Source organism: Aotus nancymaae, unplaced genomic scaffold (assembly GCF_030222135.1).
Source record: "Aotus nancymaae isolate 86718 unplaced genomic scaffold, 86718_ANA_hifiasm-v0.15.2.pri h1tg000033l, whole genome shotgun sequence".
NCBI classification, from domain to species: domain Eukaryota; kingdom Metazoa; phylum Chordata; class Mammalia; order Primates; family Aotidae; genus Aotus; species Aotus nancymaae.
In genome coordinates this window covers 12,673,337-12,694,275 of record NW_026988447.1, presented here as the reverse complement: position 1 = coordinate 12,694,275, position 20,939 = coordinate 12,673,337, and the positions used below count along the sequence as shown (strand labels likewise).

Sequence of the window (20,939 nt, the reverse complement as noted above, 5' to 3'; positions counted from 1 at the left end):
CCCTGCAAAGGACATGAACACATCCTTTTTTATGGCTGCATAGTATTCCATGGCTTATGTGTGCCACATTTTCTTTATCCAGTCTACCACTGATGAGTATTTGGTTTGGTTCCAAGTCTTTACTATTGTAAACAGTGCTGCAATAAACACACATGTGCATGTATCTTTGTAACTGAATGTTTTATAATCCTTTGGGTATATGCCCAGTAATGGGATTGCTGGGTTAAATGGTTATTTCTAGTTCTAGTTCCTTGAGGAATCACCACACTGCCTTCCACAATGGTTGAACTAATTTACACTCCCACCAATGGTATAAAAGTGTTCCTATTTTCTTCCCATCCTCTCCAGCATCTGTTTCCTGATTAAAAAATCAGGAAATTTTTCTCTTGATTTTTTAATGATCACCATTCTAACTGGCATGAGATGGTATCTCAATGTGGTTTTGATTTGCATTTTTCTAATGACCAGTGATGCTGAACTTTTTTTCATGTTTGTTGACTGCATAAAAAAGAGACATTATATTTTCAGAAGACATATCAATAATAAGTATTGCTACAAATCATTGATGAGCTAGTGTGCCTATGTCACTTACAATTTCTCTGCAACCGAAGGTACGTTATCAAAGGAGCCATTGATTTTCAACACCAATTGCTGCCAAACTCCTGCTCAATCTCTTCTTGTTTTCTTATGGAATTACTGCTTTACTGCAGTATAAGTGATTTCTTTTTGCATTTTAAAGCAGGTATTATGGATCCTATTAGGTTTTCTAAATACTAGACCAGTGATTTATCTTCTTTTTCTCATAATTACTCCCCTGAAAATTGACTTAGCAGTTAAGACACTCTGAAGGGCCTGAGTAATTTGATTTTTGTAGGCCGGTGCCCCATGAACCCTTGGAGGGGTTTAGAGAGCATTTCATTCCAGTCTAGTGCAGGCAGGACACGGCACACATGTGGTCACTGAGGCCTCAAGAGAGTCAGCAACCTCACAGAGCATCAGACATGAGAATTTAAGCAAAGCATGATGTTAAAAGTTATTTGTCTTTATGTCTTTAGAATGTCTACCTATTTAGGAGTTTTGAAATATAATAACAGAATTCCTTGCTACTCTGGTACTTGATAGTACTGATGCTTCTCAATGCTGTTCTGTTGGAGGATAGCAATACCCAAATTTCCACTGCATTTCCTGTATGAATACAGTGGCACTGCAGCTGTCTTCTGACTATGTAGCTAAGGCTCTAGTCATATTTCCTTTTGTTAACAATCTTGGGTCATCCAATATCCATATTTATTATTGTCTCATAATGATAAACTAGGATCAAAAGGAAACAAGATTAATTTATAAAGTGGTTGCTATCTTTCTTCCAAGTGATTAGGAAGTAACATGGCTTGTGGTTTATTTTTTATATTTGAAAGTGAAATATGCTTTATGTTTTGTGTAATATCAAAAGTTTTACTCATTTCTTGATAACATTTTATCATTTCTGAAATAGACATTTGGGGTGTTTTCTGCTTTGCGAGAGTCATTTTTGAACAAACGACAGGCTTTAGTCTTTGTTTTTATGATTATAAACCACTTCACTGGTGAACAGCCGGAGGAGCTGAGCTCTGAGAAAGCTCCCAAATTTCCTGAGTGTGAGTCTCCGTGTGCCGGCTGCCTACTGACTGTGCCCATTTTACTCAACTCCAAAACACTTGCCTGCTTTCTGCTCACCTCTGTGGCTCTGTGCCAGTCCTCAGAAGGGGTCTGTAAGTAAAAGTGTGTCCTTTGTCTTCAATGTGTTCTTGGATGACTGTTCTGTCAAAGAGGAAATGGAAAAGCCCTTCTGCCTTACTTTGCTTAATACAAATATTACAGATGATGCATCATAGTATGAATTTTCATACAATGCTGCAATATATTAGATTCTGTGTAATTCTCAAAACAGCCCTCTGGAATATTATTTCCATTTTAGAAAGATGGACTCGAGGCTCAGAGATGGCAAGTGACTGCGTTTATTTCCTTGTAAATGGCACGTCCAGGCTCTTAACTCAGGATTTCTGCCTTTCTGCCTCCTTCCTCTGCAGCACAGCTGCCTCAACCTGTTGTTAATTTTACATTAAGCTATATTAATTGGAGCTAGGGGTCTTCATAACGCTAAATGCAAATTCTTTGTTTTGTTCAATGTTCTTATTTTGTGGTTGGCAAACAAAAACAACAAAACAGCATCCACAACAACAACCAAAACCACCAACTAAAGCTACAGCTTTTAATCTTTCTAAAGACAATAGGCTAAAGTGTGGTCCTCATAATAGGGTGCTAGTCACCAGGAAGGAAGCCAGGGAAAATCTCCTCTCAGGGGGTAATTGATCTCTCTTGGCCTAACACTACATATAGCACTGAGTTAGGAGGCTCCATGGAGAAGTGTCTGCTTCTTTTCCTCTGCTGCCAGAAATTCACAAACACGTTTGTTTTCCCCACAGCCTTGGAGTTAGCTAGTTAGGGCCCCTATTTATGTCCAGGAGACCAGACCTGGGCATTTGTAAAAGAACTGAAAATAGATGGATAGCTAAGAAGAAAACAAATGTTAAGATTATCATTATTTATAGCCCAATGATTTAGTAATCTAAAGAAAATCCAAGAACAACAAAATAATCCTTAAGAAGGACAAGAATTTTAAAACATGCAGTTCAGAAAACCGCATTTGTCATGCCTAGGGATCAAGTAAAAAAAAAAATCTGACATGAAGTCTGGAACACTGGACCTAGATTCTACTCCTGGCTCTGTGCCCTTCTGTGCCCTTGGGTAAGACATTGAACTTCCCCACCCCAGATTCATGTGTCTAAGGAGGGTGTAGGATTTTGTAGCCTTCCTAGTGAGGGCATGCTATTGATCAGAACCTTTACCAGCTCTATTCTCACTATCCCAGTAAAATGATGTTAAAAATTAGACCTCATGGCGTGAGAGAAGAGGGAAAATTAATTACAGATTACAAAGAAAGTGTGGGATCTAAGTTTAGGGTGAGCTGTTTTACTGAACCTCTAGGGTTGGTCATAGCACCTGCCATATAGCAGGCATTCAATAAATGATGGGTGATGGATGGTTAGACTCATGGACAGGCAGGTCTTCCCAGTGATGGTAAAGGACCTGGGGCAAAAGAGACCTGTTGGTGAGTCCTGATCCCCACACATTAGCACAGTGGCATGACAAAGTTAATAGCCTCAATTTCTTCCTGTGTCAAATGGAGATAATACCTCATAGGGTTATGAGGATTAAATAAGAAAACGGTAGTTCCGTGCCTAGTACACAAAAGCACAAGCACAGAGTAAATATTGGTTATTATTATTTCTAATACTGTGATCATATCTTCCAGCCAAAGACTTCTCTGAGGAGCAGGGAGGATCCAGAGATAAGAAACCTGCTGGTGGCAAATCTGTTAGCCTTTCAGGGCCTTAGGCTTCTGCGGAACTCTGCACCTCTTCTCTGTCCTAGTTCTTGAGAGCGGAGATTCTCCAGGGACCTGCAGTGAGGTAGCCAGTGGGAAGAGGAGGTTCGGAAGTAAGGGGGTCCCTGAGAGCCTCGATTTCGGCCTCTTCTGTGCTGAGACCCAGGCGAGTCTTGCTTGGCCTGTGTGTGCTGCTGGGAGAAATGGATGTGGGCATGAGGGCGCTGGCCCCGGGGCCACTGTAGCTGTCGTTTGTCCTTCTGCAGGCGGGTACGAGAAGTGGTGGCCAAAGTGGGAGTCGATCGCTCAGTGCAGAGTGTTGACCAGGAAAGTCTAGGCTCTTTCTAAATCTTCCCGCCAGACCTGGTGACCCATTCGCACGTATTTAAGGCGTTTGCACGCAGAACGTTGTCACAGAATGTAGCCACCTTTCTTAAGATCCAGGAAACCAGAGGTCTCTCCAGCAAGTCGTGGTAGAGGAATTTCTCCTATCTCCATGTGACATCTTTTGATTTAGAAGAACTAATGTTAGATTTCTTGGGCCTTTCCGCCTACTACAGCGATAGTCTTCCCTTTGTTTAGCTAAAATTGAGGCAGGTAGGAAAATATTATTGGGGGCATGAGCCTATCAGTGTGTAAATGTATTTTTATGAAGTGTGCCTCTAGGGAGCCATTAAAAACTGACCTCTCAACCACAGAAATAGAAGAGATTTTGATAACATTGAGAAGCTGCCTTTTGGAAGGTAAATTTACAATGGTCCTTGACGAAGGGGCTCGGGAGTGGAGAAGTCCAGCCAAGAGGAGTTCATTCCACGCTGTATTTTTGCCGTCGAAAAGCTGCCTAATCATCGCTAACTGCTTCCCGCATAAGAGGTCTGGGAAGACTTCAGAAACAAGGCAAATGAAGACTTTTCACAGCCTCCTTCGGGCTGCCGCTGCGGGAAGCCAAAGTCTTAGCACGCAGAGCAGCCGGTGAGGGCTGCTTTCAGGCAGTTCCACTGAGCAAAATAAATTCATTGAATGGCATTAACGTTCTGGCTTTAAAAATCGGAATTACCAGAGGCAAAAATTACCTTCGAGAAACTATGGACACTCGGTGTCCTCATTCATTTCCAAGGCAGCAGGGTATCTGCACTTGAGCAACGCATACGACTCTGGCCTCCTATCTCTCTCACCTCCTTTCTCTTTGAAGTGATGCCCTTTCCAAAGAAGGCGGCCGGAAAATGGACCCCACTGGGAGAAAAAGAAAAATGAAACGTAAATCAGCTTGGCACTGCTTGCGTCTTCCAAAACGCGGTGGGGACAAGGCTATGGAGAGTCTATAGGTAATTCTTTTATGTATATAAAATGTATACATATGTATATATATTATATATATATAAAACAATTCATAGAATTCTTTTATCTGGGTCCATGTGACTCTGAAGCTGGAGAAATCAATTCATATGAATTATTTTATATATATAATATATATATACATACGTATGCATTATATATATATATATTTTTAAGAATTACCTATAGATATATAGCTATGTGGAACTGTGAAGCAATTCTCCATGCTTTTGTCTCCCGCAAGTTCCCAGGTGGAGGCCATAGTCATAGGTATTATAAGCCGCCTTAGTGACCACCAGGGACGGAAACCGCTAATTACCACGTCTCCTTTGATCTCCAGGTGCCCTTTAGCCCGTGACACCAGAGGCTTTGGTATTGGCACTTTCCAGAACTGGACCAGAGGAGCCAGTTCAAAGTCTGACTTCGGTCTGCATTTAACGTACACACCGAGGTCTGGATCAGACTCCCCCGGTTTTAGAGCAGTGTGCTGATTGCTGTGCTGCTACAGGTCAGCAAGCTCCCCGTGCGGAGCTAATTAGTTTCAGCAATTCGCCACCTGGGAGCTTTTCTTTAAATTTGGGAGTAAACTGGGAAAATAAAAAAAACCTCCAGGTTCACTGGCTCTCTCCCTTTCCCCACCTTCCTCTTTCGATTCGTTTGTGGGAGTTTTCTCCTCTTTGCTGGGACTAAAATGTGATGCGCAATCGTTTGTGAATGAACAAAAGTCACCGGCAAGCGGGAAGAACGGGGACAGATCGCTGACGGCAGACTGATGGTGGGAGCAAAGGTCCGGCCTCCTAGGATAAAGGGGAGCAGTCCTTCCCGCCGCCTGGTCTCCATGGCTCCCTTCGTCTTCCAGGTAAGATGAATGTTCCTTCATCCATCATCCGCAGAGTACCCTCCCCCAGGCGAGCGTAGAATCTGCTCTCTGATGAAACCTATTAGCCCCGAACTGGGCTGTTTTGTGGAGCCAACCGAGGCTCTCCATTGTGGCCTTTGTCTGCAGAATTTAAGCATTTACATAATGCATTAGCACGGAACTCAGCACGGGGTGAGGACACCGCGTGCCAAGCCTGGCGTGGGCCAACACTTCAACAGCTCCCTCAACCGGCAGTTCCCTAGGACCACCCTCGAGGATGCGCTGGAATCGGGCAGCAGGCGCTCGGGCAAAGAACTCAGCATCTCATCCAAGTACTTCTCCTTCCTTGGTCATCTCTGTGAGGTTATTCTTTAAAAATAAAAATAAATATAAAGGAAAGGGTGCAAAGTTTCGGCTGGTGAACTGAAGCTGGATCCATGTGACCCTGAAGCCGCAGAAATAAACTTAACATGAATCTTGCTTTCCTGGCGGACGTTGGGACCTCGCCGTTTTTCAGGCGGACCGTTGGAAGCTTTGTGCACACTGGCCACAGGTGCCTAGGAGCTCAGAGAGGCTTCGGGTTCGAATCGCTGGCGCGAGGGGCCTAGACTCGCGGGTAGCGACTCCCTCTCCGCCCCCAACAAACCCGCGCGACGGCTGAAAGCATGGGGGATTTGAGGCATTGAAAAAAGGGGCCGGGAGCGGTGTCTCACGCCGGTAATCCCAGCACTTTCGGAGATCGAGACGGGCAGATCACTTAAAGTCAGGAGTTCGAAACCAGCCTGGCCAACACCAGCCTGGCCAACATGGTGAAACCCCGTCTCTACTAAAAATACAAAAATTAGCCTGGTGTAGTGGAGCATGCCTGTAATCCCAGTTACTTGGGAGGCTGAGGCACGAGAATCACTTGAACCTGGGAGGCAGAGGTTGCAGTGAGCTGAGATAGCGCCACGGCACTCCCGTTCTGGGTGACAGAGCAACACCCTGTCCAAAAAATAGAGAGATTAGGTCAGGAAAGAATCTGCAGGCATTCGAGGCCCTCGCACTTTGCAAAGTAAATGCAATCTCTTTAGTAAGCCGAAGTCCCGAATAACCATCCTATAGAGGGTGGTGGTCCAACTCAGAAATCTCGCCCAAAAGGACTTTCCACCAAAGACGTCCCTGAAGCGCCAAGAACGCGCTCCAGTCCCGACAGGTGCAGGACCTTTCGTGCTGCCACAACTTGGGACTCTACTTCCCTAAATAGGCCGCTTAATGGCCAGTAGTGCAACTGAGATCCCGCGGCGGTAAAGAATCACTGTGCAGAACCCTGGAGCTGGGAGTCAGCCCGCCCCCTTCCAAAGAAACCACGGGCCGAACGCGGTGGCTCACTCTTGTAATCCCAGCACTTTGGGAGGCCGAGGCGGTAGGATCACGAGGTCACGGTGAAGCCCCGTCTCTACTAAAAATACAAAAATTAGCGGGGTGTGGTGCTGCGCGCCTGTAATCGCAGCTACCCGGGAGACTGAGGCAGGAGAATCCTTTGAACCAGGGAGGCGGAGGTTGCCGTGAGCCGAGATCGCGCCACTGCACTTCAAGCCTGGGCGACAGAGCGGGACTCTGTCTCAAAAAAAAAAAAAAGAAAAAAGGAAAAGAAAGAAGAAACCACGATCCAGCGCCCTCCCCGCCGAGAGCGCTGCGCGCCGGCGGCGCCCAATCAGTGAGCTTTCCGGGTGTGTGACGGCCTTCGGCTCCGCCCCCTCGACGGCCATAAAAAGTCTCAGTAAAGCCTGCACTTCCTAGCACCGCGCACGGCCCTGCGCCCCGGCACTGCCCCCAGGTGCGCCTCTTCTCCGGCTCCTTGTAGCACTGGTCTCACTGTCCCCGCCGTCAGCCGCCAGTTCCTTATCCTACTCATACCCCATTGTGGCTTGGCTGAGCCAGTCGCCAGGCCTCGCTGTCCTCCTCCTCTGCTGTCCTCTCCTCCGCAGCAGCCGTAATTTGCGCCGTACCTCACCTGGCCTGCAGGTGAGCAGCAGCGCAGAGCCCCTGTTCGGCGAGCTTACCTTGCCCAGCCCTGCCCTTGCCAGAGCCGCACCGGCACCTCTCCAAGACTCCCTCTTCCCTGCAGGATGAAGAATCCCATGCTGGAGGTGGTGTCTCTACTGCTGGAGAAGCTGCTCCTCATCTCCAACTTCACATTCTTCAGTTCGGGCGCCGCGGGCGAAGACAAAGGGAGGAACAGTTTATATGAAACCAGCTCTTTCCACCGAGGCGACGTGCTGGAGGTGCCCCGGACCCACCTGACCCACTATGGCATCTATCTAGGCGACAACCGTGTTGCCCACATGATGCCCGACATCCTGTTGGCCCTGACCGATGACAAGGGGCGCACGCAGAAGGTGGTCTCCAACAAACGTCTCATCCTGGGCGTCATTGTCAAAGTGGCCAGCATCCGCGTGGACACAGTGGAGGATTTCGCCTACGGAGCTAACATCTTGGTCAATCACCTGGACCAATCCCTCCAGAAGAAGGCACTGCTCAACGAGGAGGTGGCCCGGAGGGCTGAGAAGCTGCTGGGCTTAACTCCCTACAGCCTGCTGTGGAACAACTGTGAGCACTTCGTGACCTACTGCAGATATGGTACCCCGATCAGTCCCCAGTCCGACAAGGTATGACCTGTGACCCCTAGGGAAGTGGGCTTAGCGGGGATGTCCCCTCCCATCCCTGATGTTTTCTTTTCCCCGCGAGTAGGGATCTTCTACCTTGACGAACCCCCCCCCCTCCCCCGCCGCCGACTCCCATTCCATTCTTAAAGTTCTAGATTAAGTAAGGAAAGTTCTGGTGTTCCTAAGGTAGGCTAAGTAAATAAACAAATGGCAATGTCCCTTGTAGGATTCTCGAAATGCACAGAGAAAGGGTGTGACAACGCAGGGCCGCTTCCATAGATTCCAGAGCTGCTCAGTATTGCTGCAGAAGTCATCAGGGTGTCCACCCACAATGTAGTTCAAATGACAAGGGCAAGTGGGGGCGGAGGATACAAGAAATCAGTCATTGCTGCTTGCAACTTTAACCAAGAATTTCACTTGAAAGGAAGATATCCAGAGTTTATATTTAATCCTTAACACTATAAACAAAGTGTGTGCCTTTAAAATAAGGAAGCATGCAGTTTTCTCCCTCTGTAAGCTGCATAGAGGGATTTTTCATTGTTTGCTATAAGCTATCAAAATTCCTAGTAAGAGGGCCTCCCTGGTAGGTCCCTTGTTCTTGTATTGGTGCTTCAGAGTGGTCTTTTCCTTGGTATTCTGATTTCTTTCTGGGTTGGCTTTAATCCCCATCTAGACTTCCTCATTGTTAAGCATCCTTTACCCATTAGCCCTCAAGGTAGATTAGATTGTTTATGAGTTCCCCAGAGATCAATACAATTAGTTTTCAAGAAGAGATGTTAAATGTTGGAAGGTAATTTTTATGAGTAATTTGAAAAACAGTATTAGAATTGAATATTATTAAATTAGCCACAAATGCAAAGGGGAAATGGATTTTTATTTCCTTTTAAAACCTCTTAACTTTAAAAGATAGTTAATATTTTAAGCCTACAACTTCATTTACAATTGGAAACTCTCTTAGCCTTCATTGCACTTGCTAAAGAAGCTATTGTTAATGTTCGCTGTTTGTAGTGGGAACCTGGGCAATAACATAATGAGCTTTAGTGTTAGTCTTCATGTTTAGATATTTTGCAGACCAGAAAAATCTGAGTCCATTTTTTTTTCATGTAACCCATTTTTAATTGCTCCACATCTTGGTTAATTTTTTTGACCCATTTGGGAATATCTTATCCTCTATGGGAGAGCATGGAAGTATTTTGCTTTTATAGATCAGTGTATGAAACTCCTTGTAGATTTTATAGAGCCACAAAAGACTCCATCTAGGAATTCTTTTCCAAGTAAAATAAAAATATAGTTAGAGCACTGTGCAGCGATTCAAGAATCACAGCTCTAGTCCAGGCCTGTTTAGAAATGAACTCCACCACATTTACAAACACTGGCTCCCAAAGTGTACAAAAGGAAACACGTCAGATTTACTTAGGAACCAAGCAAATCATTTCTCTAAGGAAAAACAGTATTTCTATCCAGTAATTAGGAGTTACCCTTTCATGGAACACATATAGCACTCCATTATATATTTCTACAGAAAAACAGTAACTAGTGCTTTTGTAAGGTAGTAAAATATTTAATCTGCATAAATAACTAGTTGGAGTAGTTTTTCATCTTTGGAAACTTTGTCAGGGTTTACAGAAGTAGAGAAGTGTTTTAATTGCTATTGCTGCATAGCACCTCTTGTGAAACTGAGTTTTGTCTTCACTTTGAATGGTCTAACAAACAATTTGGCCACAGAGTAGATTTCCCGGGGGAAAAAAGTTTTCATCCCAAATTTCCTAATCCTACAAACTGTTTTTGAACATGCGCAGAGAGAAGTAGGTCATTAACACTGAAGGAAGGACTGGTTTCTACTTTTTAGAAACGTAAGAAATTATTTAATTCTGGGTCTGATTGTTGAGTTCTCCATATATGCAACTATTATTGACATGAAAGATGCAAGGTTGCCTCTTACTTGAGTTAATAAAAACTCTTAAGAACACACTATCCCTAAGGAAAACACTGCAATTAGTTTGCAAATGAATGAACTGGAAAAGAACATTTACTTCTTTGTGGTAATACTCTTTTTTACAAGTTAGAAGTCATAAAATTATGGGATTTTTTTATATAGCTGTTGACAATCAGTATTTTGTAAACTAAAAATTCCTTTGGTTAATGGCTATTACTATTCCTTATGCTCTTTCTACTATGTTTTTTTTTTACTTTGTTAATACTACTCTTTTTTTGCCAAAAATGATTGCAAATGACCCTTTTAATCTGTATGGATTGAGTGCTCACAAAAGTATTCCTACAGACTTCTTGACCCCTTCGAGAAATGTCCTACTGTTGAGCACTAAAGATGCCTGATGGTCTGCTGACCAAGTGAACAGGAACAGGGTATTAGACATGAGATGCTCCTTGAAAAATCTGCTTTTGTGGGAAATACAGCCCACAATGATTCTGATTGACTTATAAATTATCAAGGAAAAGATAAAATAAGGATAACTGTATTTACAACTTACTCATGTACCAAAATATATATCCTCCATTATTTGTCAACCTCCATTTCTCCCTGTCCTGATAACTTCAATTTGATCTTCACCACCTTAAAATAGTATACTTCTCAATGCCTTGCTAGTTTATTAAAAAGAGACAAATATAGTATGTTTGATAGAAAAACAGACCAACATCTAGATAAAAGAATATTTCACACTTGTTTAGGTAATTGTGTAAAAGTATCGATAGAGACAACCATACTGTCAAGATGGCTTATTGAAACACATTGAACTTGTTCATTCTATCCCTGAAAAATTTGGAAACCTAGCTGCCAGTACCATGTTAGCCACTGTAGAAAACCCTAAAAACATATACAATGCCATGTCTAGAAAAAGAGCTTAAAATTAGTATGAATAGCAAAACCCATATAGAAATGACAATCACTGCATTCTGGCATCAACAGCAATGTGGTAGAGATAATTGTCAACAAATACAGTAGTAATAATAATCATTGTAATAAATTATGATTATATGGCACGTAGAAAAATACAGGGTACTTGTGCATGAAACATCTCAGTTGATCCTCAGAACAATTTGAGTGTTCTCATGGAGGAGTAGAAGAGGGTAGCCTGGATAGGTTAAATGACTTACTTGAGGTGACATAGCCAATAAGAAGAGTTGGAGCCAGGACTCAGACATAGGCTGTCACTTCTAAGTAAAACTATTTCTTTAAGGAAAACATTACACATATTAGAAGGATGCATTCCTCAGGGGTAAGGACAATAGTTGTTTTTATTTCCAGCAGCCAGTTACGTATCACAAAATCAATGATGAATTTAATGTATTTACTCAGGGAATGGGATTTGACATTACAATTAGACTTCCTATGCTTGTAGATTTTGAGACTTATAAAAAGTTATCATTGGTATCATTAGATTTTAGAATGGCAAATTGGAGGAATTGAATCTACCTTTAATCTGCTAAGTTCTATTATTTTTACTCGATTAGAGACCTCTTTTCTCATCTAATTTCAGAATATGCTATTGTTATTGATAAGCAATTTGATGTTGTTTTAACCTTTAGTCCTGAATAACTATGTGCTTATACTTTCTATAGTTTTCTGTAAATGCCGTATTTACATAGGCAACTGCCATTATTAATTTAGTTGCTGAAAGGATCATTTCTGCTACCATAGGGTATAGAATCAGAACTGGACTCTCAACGTTGTAAATTTTTTTGTAACTCATAAGAGAATTTCTAGTTCTTCTGGTAGACAGAAAATAGCTGGGAAAACTGGCTTACTATTTGATATATGTGATTCTTCTTGGGTTTAGTCACCTTTCCTAATTTTCTTAAATTTTATTTTCCAGTTTTGTGAGACTGTGAAGATAATTATTCGTGATCAGAGAAGTGTTCTTGCTTCAGCAGTCTTGGGATTGGCATCTATAGTCTGTACGGGCTTGGTATCATACACTACCCTTCCTGCAATTTTTATTCCATTCTTCCTATGGATGGCTGGCTAACTTCATACCCCCATGTCAGTGTGTGTATTCTGTGTGTAAATATTTTCTATTTATAGAGCATCAATCAGTATAAGCATTATCGAGAAAAATGTGACCTGTAACACTGTGTTCTGGATAAAAATGTGATTAGGAATCACGCAAAGTGCTTACTGTGTAAGCCCAAGAACAAAGGCTTTCTGAATCTTCTCAGGCAGTTCAGATTTAAAGCACCATTCAAACCTTGGAAACACAACAGGTTGTGGTAGAATTCAGCAATATGAGAAAACCAGCCCCAAAGATGATAGCCACAGAGATTGTGTTATTTTTTTCCTCTTGTAATTGTTGTACTGTTAGGCTGAATTTGAAGACTGGAAGACTATATTGAGACCAATACCTTTTTTGTAAATTTACTTTGTTTCATTGAAAAAAAAGGATAAACTTAAATTAAACTGCAAGTATTTTCCTCATTCAAATGAAAACATGTTTGATGACTGGTCAAAAACTAAGCTCAAAATCTACTTTTTTCATGTAGTGTATATAATCTTGAATAAGTCGAGTGTTTCATTTTCATTAGGTGAAATCAATATTGACAAATAGTACTTTAATGATAAAGTAACTGACCAGAAAGTATAGAAATCTGTGTTTTCCTGTAAAAATAGTGACTATAGTATCACTTGAACATTGATTTGGTTTTACTTACTAGGAAGCCTGGAATTCATTATTTTTTTTCCTTTTATGTGTCACTGTGGTTACTTTAAATCACTCTGAGAAGTAAATGGATATAGGATTGAAGTTATGTGGGTATTTGGCATGTGTGTGTGTGAAATAAATATGCACATAGTCATACACATACTGAGAGATGAATTGTTCTTGATTGCTTTATCATCATCATACTAGTGTGGTTATTAAAGAGCATCTGTAGAGGTGATTGTAAAAGTAAGTCCAATCTATTTTCTTATATCTTTGAATTTGTAGTATTAACTTGCATCTATGATATTGGATGGGTTGTCTTTTAAAGCATTTACTAATGTACTGTGAAACTTTTAAAAACCTTCAGATTTGTTTACTAGTCACTTTTCTCCATATCATTTCTAATTATAGTTTATATCCTTAAAAGAAGGATGCCACAGCAGTTTATAAAACCCAAACAAGCAGAACCCAAAAAAAATTATTAAAAATAATTTTAAAGTAGCTTAGTACTGCCAGTCATATAGATTGATTTTGCTGAAGCTCTTATAAGAGTTGAGATATAGCAATCTTAAAACAAGCATTCAAGCACTTTTGCAAAATTACCAAATTCTTAAAATGAAGCCACAGCTAGATTTGCATTTCAAGTATTAAAATTGTTTTCTCAACTGTCAAGAACCATAAAATAACAAATCATATTATGACTGAATATGGTGGGGAAGGTGGGGCCAATCAATGATTCAATCAGAATAAATTTTAAGAGCAGATCTTAGATTAACTAATGTTTTATCACCACTAATTTGCCCACAACAAACTTAATGTTTAATTTTTCAAATTAAATGTTGAATGATTTAAGTCTTTAAAATAATTATAACATTATATGGCACCACCACAGAATACAGGTGTTCTCTGTACCTATTCCAACCACTTAAAATTATCTTAAGTATGCATACATAAAAGCAACCACTATGAGAACTACTGTGTTAGTGGGTTTTCACTTGCTGTATATTACCCTTGTACGAATAGTTTAAGTAAATTCATTTCTTTTTCTTTTTTCTTTTTTTTTCTTTTTTTTTTTTGAGACGGAGTCTCACTCTGTCACCAGGCACCAGGCTGGAGTGCAGTGGCGCGACCTCGGTTCACTGCAATCTCCGCCTCCCGGGTTCAAGAAATTCTCCTGCCTCAGTCTCACGAGTAGCTGGGACTACAGGCGTGCGCTACCACGCCCACCTAATTTTCTGTATTTTTAGTAGAGATGATGGGGTTTCACCATGTTGGCCAGGATGGTCTGGATCTCTTGACCTCGTGATCCGCCCACCTCGGCCTCCCAAAGTGCTGGGATTACAAGCGTGAGCCACTGCGCCCGGCCTCATTTCTTAAAAATATGGTATCCTCAAATAATTTTTGCAAACTTTAGTTACTACAGGCAGCAAAAACCACTGTCTGAAATTAAATCTGTGTTTAAAGATAAAGACCGCTTATTAAAGCCAAGGATGTTCTTAAGATTGGAATTGACATAATTGGTCTTATTTCATTAAAGCAAGATTCAATTCATTGTTCATTTGAATGCTGATTATATGCCAGGCATTGACCAGTTGCAATTTTATGGTCCAGAGTTAATATTATTATTCATATAGTAGCTATAATAGAGTATATACAGTGCTGTGGGAATACAGAAGCAGCAGCAATTAAATCTGCCAGAAGGGTAAGAGAATTCTATATGCAGGAGGCAATGTTAGCATTAAGCCAAGAAATAGTGTAGGGTGATCTTATCACACTGATGTGTTCAACTGTTTATGGGAAGAGGAAACTAGAAGGATGGTTTTATTTGTGAAATGTTCTACAGCGCTAGAACTGTTGAACTTCTTGGGAGAAAAGGAGTCTTTGTTTTGTTGTGCTGTTTGATTAGTTGTTAACAAGGTAGAAAGAAAAGCACATCTTCCTGATCACAGTTATAAAAGAAACCCTGAGCCATTAATGTGTCTCTTAACTTAAGGCATTTCTCGAATTTCTCTGAGCTTCATCAGTTAAGATTCATCCTTCTGCTCCTGCAAGTCCCTTATATTTCTGTATTTCTATTCTAACTTCTGAAATGATAACTTAGTAGTGTCTGATGAAGTTTTTTTCTTGCTTATTTTATTCTTTGTCATAGATGAAGGCAGAATAGGACTAACTGGGGCTAAGATGAATTAATGTAAGTGTCAGATACTAGGCCTGTGTTAGGGATGAAATGATGAATGAAGCATGGATCATTTCTCAAAGTTTATGGCCTAGTAGACATAATTGTATTAGGACTCTCTGCAGTTGACATTTGCATAAAGCTGACTGAAGGCACAGAAAGTGAAACGGTTGATTTTAACTGATAAGGCCAAATTTATACAAACCATGTACCAAGACTTGGGTGATATTTTCCAAGAAACAGATTTCAGGCAAGACATTCCATGCACTAGAAATAGCATGAGCAAATGCATGAAAATTGCCTACAACATGCCTGGCACATAGCTGTGAGGTACCCTACTAGTTGTTGACTTGAAAACATGGAACTGCACAGGGCATTCAGGCAAGTGCAAGTGCTTCAGGGGCCAGAGCAGAGCAAGAGTGGTGAGCAACGATGTCAAAAAGGAAAGCAATGGTCAGGTACAAGTCTTGTGTAGATCAAGAAGTTTCGACTTTTGAACAGGCAATCAAGATTTGGGGTTCAGAAAGATAAATCCCAAAAGTACGGAGGACAAAGGGACTCATTTAAAGGACTAGCTAAGGTGCTCAATCTCTAAAAAAAAAGGGTCTGTATTTGTGAGAGTAGAGAGCAAACATGTTAAGGAAGAGTCAACTGACTTTAGCAAAATCCTTTTATTTGACTCATGCATAACTCTTGACAGAGTGTTAAGGACGAATCATTCACTTTTCTTTCCTGCCAGAAAGTGGGTTCTTGCATAATAGATTAACTTGATGTCTATGTGTATATTGGATACTCATGATTTTTGCTCTGTTAGATATGTTTCTTTCTAAGGACAAGCAAGTATGTATGGATTTGTTGTTTAAGTTTTTTTTTTTTCAGTATATATATGTTTCTTGTTTTTCCATTTTCTACTTCATACTGTTAAATATCAAAAGTGTTTTCCAGCAATATCAAGTTATGGCAATGACAAAAGTCCTTCATTGTAGATGAGAAGCATATAAGAAATGGTTGCCAATCTTTGTTTTGTATGATCTATTTAGCGTTTTAAACAACCTAGATCTGTCAGCTAAGCTAATTTTATATTTGGTATACATGCATGTCAAATAAAGTCAATTTTACATACTCTCTTGTCTTTGAATTTTAAATACATAAATGTAGATTACAAACTTTATTTTTCAGCATGGTAGTCTGAAGAGTTTTGCCTCTCCAAGTTTCCTTTACAGATTACCAAACATAGCTGTATGCATTTGAAGTTAAAACTTTATGTGGCTCTGTCTTCAGACTGATACGATCTATGTTGTCTGTATCTTGAAGCCTACCTTGATTATGTAGGAATAGGTTCTGTGTAATGTTAAATAACATATCCCTTCTCCATTCCACAAAATTAAGTAACAATGACAACAAATAATTAGTCATAGTATGAACTCTATACAGTTAACCTTTGGACAAAACAAGTTTTTCTCTCTTTTTTTTTTTGAGACAGGATCTCTCTTTGTCTTGCAGGCTGCAGTGTAGGAACACAATCCTAGCTCATTGTAACTTCAAACTCCTGGACTCAAGCGATCCTCCTACCTCAGCCTCCCAAGTAGCTGGGACTACAGATGCATGCCACAATGCCCAGCTAATTTTAAAATTTTTTGCAGAGAAGGAGGTGAGGGAGGTCTATGTTGCCTGGCTGGTCTTGAACTCCTGACTTTAACTGACCCTCTCACCTAAGCCTCCAAAAGCATTGGGATTATAGGTGTGAGCCACCAGGCCAAGTGAAAACATAGGTTTTAACTGGGTGGGTCCACTTACATGAAAAATTTTTCAACCAAATGTGGATAGAAAATAAAAGTACTCCTAGGATGTGAAACCTGCTTATTTAGGGAGGACCAACTTCTGCATATGTGGGTTCCAGTTCCTGCAGGGAGTCAGAAGAACCTATCGCAGTTGGGTTACAACAGGGCGTTAAGAACAATCACTTAAGATTATATTGTTCTTTTGAGAGAAAAGTGCCAGTCCTGCCACAAGAACTCACCATTCCTTTGCAGAAGAACAAGTCTGACTCAGATGATGCTGGAGACAGGAGGCAAGTTCACAAGAGGGCTTCGCATTGTGAAATTTTGGAGTGGAAAGCAAGCATTTCCCAAACTTTTCAACTGGCTCTGGTGAGTATTAGGAGCATGTGATTTTGTGAAACACATGAAGAAGAGGTAGATAGTTGGTTTGTAAGGAAAAGAAACACTCTTTTCGGATGGCATTTCATTTAAGGTTACATGGAGAATTGCAAAGTACAGAAATCACTTCAGCACTCAGCAGATGGTCACTGCTATCTGTTTAGCTCACAACTGTTCTGTGTCCCCAAACAGCTCTAGTGGTATCATCTTCTTGAGTCTAGATTCTGGTGCAGCTATTTGTTCCCATTGAGCTTGGGATGGTTACTCACCTGGTGGCCCACCTACTGTCACTCATAGTGCAATTGATTCTTCAGACTTGTGGTGTCCATTACATTTCTACCCTGTTACTTTTAGCTTCTGCTCCACTCTACCTGGTTGCTGTCTTTCATTTAAAATTGCAAAGGGATCTAAGCAAGCTGACTAGTCACTTTGCAATATTTGTGGTCACAGTAAACAGTTCTCTAGTCAGGCTACTGCATGGGCCAGTGGTTCCCCTCATGGCCTTTATGTCAGGTACCTCCAAAAGATGACATCCTTGGGCTAATCACTTGTTCCCAAATTGCATGACCAGGTGCTCCCAGGCATGGAGATCTACTCTATTCTTAAGGAGCTATTCATAACCGATACTGCTTGGAGGATGGCTGTCTGCTTTAGTTTAAATGGGAGAGTAATATCTGATGATCACTTTAGAGAGCTTATTCTGTAGCAATATAGAGAAAGGATTGGATGAGGAGATGTAAATTAAAGAATATGAAGTCTATTACCAAGATGCAGAAGAGGAATGATGAAGACTAGACGGAAGTCAGTGGCAGTGGATATGGAAGGGAGAGAATGGATTGATTTGAGGGGTGTGAAAGATGGAGTGTTTCACACAGGGTCCAATCAAGGAAACAAAAACCATTCTAGGTACTGTCTGGTGGTGTGTGTGCGTAAGAGAGATGCCCTGTCTTCTCCTTTCCTCTCTCTCCAGTCTCCTGGGAGGACTTCACATTGGCCAGCCAATGCAGAAACAACTAACAGGACAGCCTGAAAACCAGCCTGTTGAGCAAGGCAAAAAATGTATCTGAGGGATAATAGGCCAAAGCAGGGATTAGTGTGACTGACTGTGTTGTGGCATCATGGCTAAAAAAAAAAAATGGGGAATTTTTTAAAAATGAGACTTGGGAGAAGTATGAATCTGGGTTTGGATCTATGAAGTGTGAGTAGCCCAGGGTCTCACAGTTCTCACAGGTAGGTAATTGGAAATTGGAGTCTCATAAGACAGAGTTCAGGGATAGAAATGTATTTGGGAGTTATAACAGTGGTGGTTCAGGCCAAGGATGTGAGTGAGCTAGACCATCCTGGGGAAGTTTATGAAAAACTTTTTTTTTTTTTGTGGGGGGTGGGTAAGCATGAAAAACTAGGGTCACATACAAGGGAAAGGAAGAATAGTTCCAGAAGGAGACTGCAAAATAATGGTACAAAAAGTTAGAGCAGATCTCATACGGGAGAGACTGTATGAGGAAGTCAAGGAGGAGAGAGCTTTTAAAGGGATGAATGTGAACAGCACCAACATACAGAAGTGAGATAAGATCCAATTAGTGCCTACACCGGATTTGGCAACAAGGAGACTGTGAGTGACCTTGATTAATAGGCGTTCCACTAACTAAGTATGGGAGTGTTAGGGATGTTGTGGGGGGAAGGCAGGTCGTGGGTTGAGATGTAAATGGAAAATGACGATGAACTTCTCTTTGCAGTAGTTTGATGGGAGAAGGAAGAAACAGATAAAGGCCAAAGACTCCGAAAGCAGTATAACATCTGGTATCTCCTACTACTTCAGCATGCTTTAGAACAAAATGTGCCGTAACCTGTCACACGTTAATTTTTGTAATTATTTTCTGAGGGACAAACACTCTTTTTTGTGACATTATCACAATTGTACTTTTTTCCCCAAGACTAATTACTATCAGACCTTCAGTCAAATCAATGAGCATTCCCATTTCGACTGGATTATTTTAAAGGAACACATATTCAAATTCAGAGTCTAAATAGGCTCAGAGGATTGGGAAAGAGTAGAAATTAAAACCGCACTGCATAGGACTCTTGATTCTTGGGCTCTCATTCAAACAATCTGTTGAAGAAAGTCCATTACCATTCCTTCCCTTTCACAGAATGATAAAACAGAGAGATCAAGACACAGTGCAAGACTCAAACTCTTTTGGAAACTTTTGAGCAGCATGACCTCATAAATACTTCAGATTCTTTACAATTAAATTACTCATTAAAAAATATAATTGAAGGTTAAATAAATCCAGGTGGCTCAAGTGGCTAACAGATCCAATGACAATTGGACAAAGTAATAGCTTCCTAGCCCTTTGTCCTATGCTAACCCAATTCATGTAGCATATTGAGACCACTTTATCTGGTACTTGAATCACCTGTCCTTTGAAGAAGAATGTGTTAGTATTCCCGAGAAAACCTTCTTGTTTGTGTTGAGCCCAACAATGAGCCCAAATTCTAAAATTTATCAGATAAACAACACTTGTCTGCTAAGCCTGGCTCAGCAGTAGCTGCCCCCAAGAATCTGTTCAGGCAGAAGCAACAGAGATTTTTAAGCTTTATGTTGGTCCAGACACACCTGATCTGACCAGGTGTCTCACTGCTGGGTAGAAACCAAAAAGGTAGCAATTGCTACATGCTTCATGAACATCAAGATTTATTTCTTCTTCAATCCCCCCATGCCCCTAATTCTCTTCTTCACACATTGCATCTCCACACACATCTTTATCCACTTCACCTCTGACAAGTCAGACAAATGACTGCCAGGGAATTTAACCATGGTAAATTTATTTCACACTACATGCAGTTTTTCTGGATGGGAAGTTGAGGTGACAACAAACTTTACATTAAAAAATATAAAGGCATTTAAGGAGTAAATCAAGATGGGAGAAAATCTGAAAGTGAGATTGAAGGAAGTGGATTTGCAACACCTCAGTATGTCTGAAGGGCAACTCCTCTGTGAAGTGAAGCAGCAGGCAACCGTCAGGGCTCCTCTCACAGCTGCAGCAGCAACTGGTGCATCACCATGGCTCAGCCAGATTTCTCCACTTTGCTAGTGCTCCTTCTCCTGACCACCCTGCAAGCCAGTGCAATGGGAATCCTCCCTCTTACGAGATATTTGAAAACAATGTTCTTTTTGAATTTATTCTTGATGCACCTCAGCTGTAGGATTTCTGGACTTCTGAGGTGGAAAAACAGACTTTCTTTTGGAGCAGTGATTCTCAAAATATGGTTTTTTACTTGGTTTTCAAACTCAAACTTACCCTGCAAAAGTAAGTCCATTCTTCTATTTGTACTAGAAAGTGGGAATGAATGGGATAGATTAGTGGCAGTCTTTTTCTTCTAACAGGACAGAAATAAAAGTTTCAGTCACTATTTTAGAGTACTGTGTGGTTTGAATGGGCATAAGTGAAAGTATTGTCATCATGGCTTCACATGAGACTTTGGAAGTTTATCCTCTTACAGTGTAATTAATTATATCAAATTTGTTAACTTGCTGATTTCCTCTTTATGTTTTATTATTATTTTATATTTATTTTCTTACTTACAGAAAGATGAATCAACTTTCATTTTCAGAACTTGGTCTTTATTTTTTTTCCAATTAAAAAAAACTTTGTGCTCATGTTCCCATAGTGTCTAGGCTC

At 41.0% G+C, this 20,939-nt stretch overlaps 1 protein-coding gene across 5 annotated transcripts in view; it reads left to right on the top strand.

The window, feature by feature from the left end:
• Window positions 1–20,900, top strand: part of LRAT (lecithin retinol acyltransferase) — a 146,311-nt gene extending 125,411 nt beyond the window's left edge. The window contains exons 1-3 of one of the 5 annotated variants that reach the window (XM_012448512.2): window positions 7,377–8,269; window positions 17,086–17,247; window positions 18,993–20,900. In XM_012448512.2, coding sequence (XP_012303935.2) covers window positions 7,730–8,269; window positions 17,086–17,247; window positions 18,993–18,995 — 705 coding nt within the window. In that variant the 5' untranslated portion in view covers window positions 7,377–7,729 and the 3' untranslated portion in view covers window positions 18,996–20,900. Of the gene's footprint in view, window positions 1–7,376; window positions 8,270–12,099; window positions 16,221–17,085; window positions 17,470–18,992 lie in introns of those variants that run through there. The other 4 variants (XM_012448510.2, XM_064383797.1, XR_001106838.2 and 1 more) reach the window with 4 other exon arrangements.
• Window positions 20,901–20,939: the final 39 nt, after the last annotated feature.